Source organism: Lepidochelys kempii, chromosome 12 (assembly GCF_965140265.1).
Source record: "Lepidochelys kempii isolate rLepKem1 chromosome 12, rLepKem1.hap2, whole genome shotgun sequence".
NCBI lineage: Eukaryota > Metazoa > Chordata > Testudines > Cheloniidae > Lepidochelys > Lepidochelys kempii.
Genome location: NC_133267.1, coordinates 10,700,275 through 10,707,307, shown reverse-complemented (window position 1 = coordinate 10,707,307; position 7,033 = coordinate 10,700,275). Strand labels below are relative to the sequence as shown.

The window sequence follows — 7,033 nt, the reverse complement described above, 5'->3', positions numbered from 1 at the left end:
GAAAGTCCAGTTAAAAAGTGTACCAGACAGTGTCCAGTCAGATCTACTGACTGGACACCCAAAGCCCAGTTAGTGGACGTGGGGAGGTGCTGGGTCATCACCCACGCCATCCCCTTCTCAGCCGGGGCTGCCTCCTATCTCCATCAGGCGGCTGCAGCCCTGGCTCTGCAGGCAAGTCCCTCCTGATCCAGGCAGAGGGGAGTCGGGGAGAGGGGAAAAGCAGCAAGTGATGGGGAGAGATGGGGCAGAGGAGCAAATGGGGGCATGACCTTGGGAGGGAAAGGGCAGGGCCTCAGGGGGACGGGGTGCACCGGGGGGAGGTTCTGGCATTCCTGCTGGAGAGTCATTTTTAAATATTACAAAGTTGGCAACCGTAACTACCACCCTATCAAGAGCCCTGCATGTTTAATATTTATACACACACCCAGCAGAAACAAACAAGCTTGAGTCACATCTAACTACAGTTTGTGTCAGCCAGATTCCAGTGGCTTAAATATTCCAAGTGAAAATGTCACCACTTCACAGTGATGGCTGGCAGCAGGATTCTCACAATATGGGTTTTAATCAGAGACTAACAACATTTCAAACTGTGAGGCATTTACACACAGCAAAGGGTTTGGCATTAGCATCCAGACTATTACAGTATGGTGTTTCATAGACAGTGGAAGGAGGTAGATTAGCACTTTGGAGAAAGAGAGAATCCAGTTGGCCTTCCCGTTAGTACTTGAAATCTACCAAGGAGTTAACAGGTTATTTTGAAGGAATGTAGAGAGCTACAGTACATTGGCAGATGTTTTTTTGTTTTTTTACCAGTGGGTCAAGTTTCTGTCACCAGGACAAAAAAACCTAAACCGATACTGTGGTTACATTAAATTGTCTAGGAAACATTTAATTACAAGGGGAAATATTTACTATAGGTATTTTCTTGCTCACAAACAAATATGAAACTAGAAATTGTTTACCACAAGCAAACAGAAAACTCAGGCTGTCTTTTTTTTTCCAAAGCAGAGAATGGTGCCCAATATAAATTTCATTAGACGAGGGAATAGTCTCACTTGCCAGTTGCTTGGTTGTTATTTCACCCCCTTGTTTAAGTGGTGCTGGCAAGATAGGCCCCAAATTAAAATTGTAAACACCCCCATTCCCCCGCACACACAATGAACTGTTTTCCTTAATTGTTACATTTGAGAGGGTTGTATGTTGATACTTATTGGATTTATTCAGAACTCAAATATATAGACACACACACACACCCCTTACACTCTAGATTCCATGGCCAGAAGGAACCATTGTTATCATCTAGTCTGACCTCCTGTAAAACAAAGGGTGCCTTTGGGATAAGTTTTAGAATCAAACTAAAACTATCAGCGACCCCAAACAGCTCTAGACAATTTACCACCTCCACTAGATCAACAGAATACAGACATATGCATGCACACTTCAGCCCCAGTCAAGCCCCTTCCTCCCCTAAAGCTCAAGCGACTAGATCAGGACATCTCCTGAAATCTCCTATTCCATTCTCAAACTGGGGGTCAGGCCCCCTCAGGGGGTTGTGAGCTGTCAGCCTCCATCCCAAATCCCGCTTTGCCTCCAGCATTAATAATGGTGTTAAATAGATAAAAAAAATGTTTTTAATTTATTAGGGGGGTCACACTCAGAGGCTTGCTATGTGAGAGGGGTCACCAGTACAAAAGTTTGAGAACCACTTGACTAGATAAACTTTGAAGCACATCCTGATGGTCAGATTGGGGAAGAAGGTAGGGAAACCTTTATGGGACTTGCTGGGCCACCACCAGTTTCTTCTTTAAAAAAGAGGGGACATCAACTCACATGCTCAGCTGACTGCAACTGTGAGAAAAGGGCAATCTCAAACAGGCAGGTCCCACCCCATTTAGGTTTTTAAAAGTCAAAAACAATATAATACTTAGTAAATATTATATATTGTGTCCATCTCTAGATCACAAAACTGCTTTACAAAAAGAAAAAAGGCAAGTGCCATTGTCAGCATTTTATAATGAGGAAACTGGGCAAGTCACTTTACCTCTCTGTACATCAGTCACGGAGGGTCAGTGACAAAGCTGGAATAGAACTCAGGTCTCCTGACTCACTCCTGGATTACAACACCTTCCCAATTAGAGCCTCTTCCATGGTGCTGGAGACTGAGCAAGAACCAAGCTATCTTGATCAAGTCACTAAGAACCAGAATGTTAAAGTGACCAGTCTAGTTTCACTATCTAAGCAGAGACACAGAAAAAGTAAAGGGCTAAATAAATTAGAGACTTTTCAACATCAACTAACTGTTACTTATTTAAGGTATTAAGTAGTAAGAGCAAGGGGGGAAATTATCACAAATTTGCAATTTCTCATTTCACCTGCCTGGATTAACTTTGAAATGGTCTAATCTCATATGTACTCATTATATGCCTTTATGAAACTGTACTACAAGTTACAGAGCTAGATAATTAATTGTTTTACAAAATCCATGCATGCTTGATTCCAAGACTGCAAAATCTAAATTTCTTTTACAAAATATACATACACACAGCATACTTAGAAAAATAAATTTGTTGATGGGCTACACAACTTGAGTTAATGACATTTACTAAGAGGCAGAAAGTTGCATGTCTCACCACTGCATCAGAAGCTTCCTGCAACTCCAGGTATGGCAGGTAGAGGTTAGATTGCCGTGAAGTACTAATGAATTTGATACTGTCAAGCCACCCTTTTGCTTTGGGTTCTCTTTCAAAATACCATCTGAACACACAAAGGCTGAATTATAGCTGCTACTTGCCAACAGCTCTGCACATTGTTTTGTTTTTTTGTGTTTTGGTTTTTTTTTAAACCAGAAGACTGTTTTGTATTACTTCTGAGCTAACTGCTGTACTTGGATGAGTACTAGCCATGTTCTATGGCTTGGGTTAGCTGTCCCCATTGTGAACTAGGATTACCTATTGTAGAATAAATAAACAAACAAGCTTACCTTTTATATACATGACATATTTCAGTATTCTCCATCAGCAAGATATCTTAAGCCACAGTCACACCACCAACACTTTAGTGGGGGACTACATCACCTTGATGTGTTTGGATGAAGGAACACAGGCACTTAATACGCCAACACACATTGTAAGCATCTCTTTTATTTGTTGTAATATAAAGAAGCATACATCATTCATTCTTTTCAGTACAACTCAAATTGTACACCAACAAAAAAAAGATCAGTGTACACAGACATCCATGAGCCTGTCACAACAGGACTCATGACATTTTGCTCTGCTGGTATTGCACTTCGAATAGGCTTGAATTAAGGCACAGTAAAAACAAAATCATTTAGTGCTTCTACAGCAGATGTCTTTTTAAACACATGCTACATGACAAACTAGTTTTTCTAGCTTATGTATATACACATGAAGAAAGGAAAAATGCATGCACTAGAAGGTTTAGATTTCAACAATTTTGTTGCTTCATAATATACAAATAAAGTAGTTTAAAGATGTAAACAAACTGCATGCACATAAACTAGAGCAAAATCTTTAATACAGTATCTGAAAGCTATTATGCTTAAATAAAAAATATAACTTACTAGTACTCAATGTTTATGTGCCATTTTTGTCCTGTAGAAATTAAAAGTTTGGGGTTCTTTTTGCTTCACACATTGGCAGCACGTATGTTGATAGGAAAGACTGATATGGCTTTTGCATTACAAAACACAATAATAATAATAAGTTTCTCCTATTCCGTTTGGATGTGGCATCCTGGGTATTTTCCAGTCAAGGAAAGCAACAACAAAAAATCCAATAGGATTTATGCTACAATTTGGGAAAGCTGCAAGTTTCAGCAGCCCTTTCTGGAGACATTTTGCTGAGGGTAAATTCTTAAAACCTAAAACAAAAGAATCTGAACAAACCAAGTTTCACTTTCCACTTCAAACACTACAGAACAAAAATTAAGTCTCCCCCTCTTCCTCCGTGGCTGTGATAGCTGAAGTGCTCTTGGATTGCCTCACGGGTTAACTGGGTGGCAGTATTTCAACAAGTACCCTGAAATCAATTGTCCTTCTCTTTCTTAAGGAAATTAGTTGTATAGTTTTTATTTCTCTTTTTGGTGTAGGGCAGGAGATTTTTCAAATTAAATACAGGAACAAGTATCACTCCTGCACCCTACCACATCAGGCTGAGAAGGCACATTTACTGCTGTGTGGATAGCAAGGGAAGACTTTTTGTTTTATTAAAAGGCACAGTGTTTAGTATTACTTCCCTTCCCTTCCCTCTCCCCCCAAGAGTCTTTTGGTTAGACCAGATAGAGTTCTATATAGCGACTTCCCAGGAGCCGTCCATTTTTCTCAGCCACTGCTTTCTTAGCCAGGTCCAGGCTTGGAAAAGTCACCAACGCTTCTCCACTGGGCTGGCCACTAAAGTTGTAAAGCACAAGAATAGAATCTGTGTGGAGCTGCAGGGATAAGAACACAAGGGAGGGGGAAGAGAAACTTAAAACCTAAGACCACAGATGTAGGCTTTGTCCCTAACACTTGCTGGTTTCTTTAATTGCTTTAGACCAACAGAAAGGCAGTTCAGAGTTTTATACATAAAAACACTTCATCTGCCAAGCTTCAGATCATCGTGGCTACAAACAGCCAAGTCTGGCAGAGAATAAAGGACTGAAGACTGAACTGAGAGCTGTTTTTTAGTTCACAGCAGAAAGAACTTGAATTCTGCTGGTGCATGGGTCAGAAAGATTCAGAAGTAGCTCCAGGAGGAGAGTCCAGTACAGAAGTGCTGCCGATTACTGAGGTTTAAGGTTAGCAAGGCCATGTGTCTACATTATGGGCACTACAGTGGCATAGCTACTGCGCTGTACCACATGGTATAGAGGCAGACGACAGTGACAGAAGGGGTTTTTCCATCGCTGTAGGAACTCCACCTCCTCAAGTGATGGTAGCTAGGTTGTCAGAAGCATTCTTCCATCGACTAAGTTGCATCTACACCACGGACTAGGTTGGCATAGCTACAGCACTCAGGGGCATGAATTTGTCACACCTCTGAGCGCTGTAGCTATGTTGACCTAAGTTTGAAGCGTAGACTAGCCCAAGACAGAAGAGGTATAAAATTTAGTAGATAGGCCAAGCAAGGAAGGAAACCTCAGCCTGCAGTGAAGTATGCTTTTGCTACCTGGCTTATTGGCCAAGAAAAACAGAAAGAGGACTATTAAAGCAGCATGAATACTAACCCAAAAGGAAAAAAAGGCAGACAGTGACACCAGAAAGGGAAGTGTGGGTAGAGCAGCATGAGAGGAGAAGATGCATGAGAATTAACAGAACTAAATTATCCCCCAAAGCCAGAGAAGTAAAAGTTGTAGTACTTCAATTGAATCAAAAGGAACCTTTGTTAATATGCAGGGAAGGGGGCGGAAAGAGTAGTGGGAAATGAGACCATTTTGTCAGTGTAGTTAATTTACGTGGGGTGAAACACGGGCCCTGGTATGTTCTAGGATTTAACCTCAAAGTATCAAGTATAAAATCCACTCAGCAGATGTGCCCCAGCTTGTCTGTGCCCCCATACCAGACATCCTGGAAGCCCTTGCAAGGGTAAATTTGGAAATCTCATTTGTATATTTGATTTAATAAATCTGAACCAAGTTAAGAAATCAAAAGTTGAAGCAGCAAAAACTCTGAATACAAGAGATTCATTTGCTGGAAACTTAAGCTGGGGTCAACTCATTGCCAGAAAGAACACAAACACTTGGTAAGTTAGAACACCACACCGTTTAAAAAAATTAATAAATAAATAAATAAATAAATAAATAAAAGAGAGCTCAAGTTTAATACTTGCTTTGTGGAGTCTATATCCTTCAGATTTAAAGAGGAAAAACATTCACAGCCCCCCTGCCCCCGCCAAAAAATGAAGCTATCATATATGCTTGTTACAGTAAAAGAAATGGCAAAACGCTCACTTTTTGGTTACCTCCCATACTAGTTTCTCACCAACTTTATATTCTGACATGTAGAAGTAAAGCCAGCACATACCAGAACTTCACTCACCCAACTGCTTAGTAGGCAATAAAAGCAGTCTTAAATTATAAGCAACAAATCATGTTAGGAACTAGAGGTACTTAACAGGGCAGTTAGCACAGACACTATTAGATCCATATACTGATACATTTCTCCCTCCAGAAACAAGGTGAATTAGGAAAGCAGCATGCCAAAAAATCTTCAGGAACCTTAAACATAAATTTCTGTAAGAAGCCCAAGTTAGGTTTAGAAATCAGCTTTATAGATTTCAGATTACTAATGCACTTAAAGAGGAAGAAGCTCTTCATTTGGGTAGAACCACTGACAAAATTATATTGGGTCTGTTTTATATTGGGTTCTGCACCTACATCTGTGATTGCTAACCTCTGGCAGATTAAGTCACGGCTACAGTATATTGGGGTCAGTCAGTCATGAGTGAGTTTTATTCTCCAGACCCAAATGCAATGGGAGCATATGGGAAGCATGGTTACACCACTGAGCACAGGAGACAGCAAAAAGCATTTCCTTAGCAGCTTTGGTTTTTAAATCAATGTATGAGATAGGATGCCTTTAAAAAAAATAATGTAGTTATGATAATCGAGCATGTGCTCCCCACCCCCCAACCCCTCTTTTTTTGAAACAAGCAATATCAGTAGCAGGAAACTCATTTAAAAACCTGTATGGAAGGCTAACAGAACAGGCTGCAGGTGCTGCAAGAGGCAGAATTGCCTATGTTTGATTAGCTCTTTTCCGAGCTCATCTGTGTTCACTTTAACACACTAACCTGTGGTTTTAATCTAGATGCCTTAAGTAAACGTATTAATTTTGGGAATTACGGCTGAAGATTCATTCAGAGGAGGGGAATGATATACACCTCTACCCCGATATAACGAGACCCGATAGAACATGAATTCGGATAGAACGCGGTAAAGCAGCGCTCCGGGGGGTGCTGGGCTGTGCGCTCCAGTGGATCAAAGCAAGTTCAATATAACGCAGTAAGATTTTTTGGCTCCTGAGGAAAGCATT

General features: G+C 40.7%; 1 protein-coding gene across 5 annotated transcripts in view; it reads right to left on the bottom strand.

Annotated features, from left to right (window-relative positions):
* Window positions 1–3,142: 3,142 nt before the first annotated feature.
* ESRP2 (epithelial splicing regulatory protein 2) overlaps window positions 3,143–7,033 on the bottom strand; it is a 61,182-nt gene continuing 57,291 nt past the window's right edge. For 3 of the 5 annotated variants that reach the window (XM_073307561.1, XM_073307563.1, XM_073307562.1), the window contains exon 16: window positions 3,143–4,449. In XM_073307561.1, coding sequence (XP_073163662.1) covers window positions 4,291–4,449 — 159 coding nt within the window. In that variant the 3' untranslated portion in view covers window positions 3,143–4,290. The remainder of the gene's footprint in view (window positions 4,450–7,033) is intronic. The other 2 variants (XM_073307564.1, XM_073307565.1) reach the window with 1 other exon arrangement.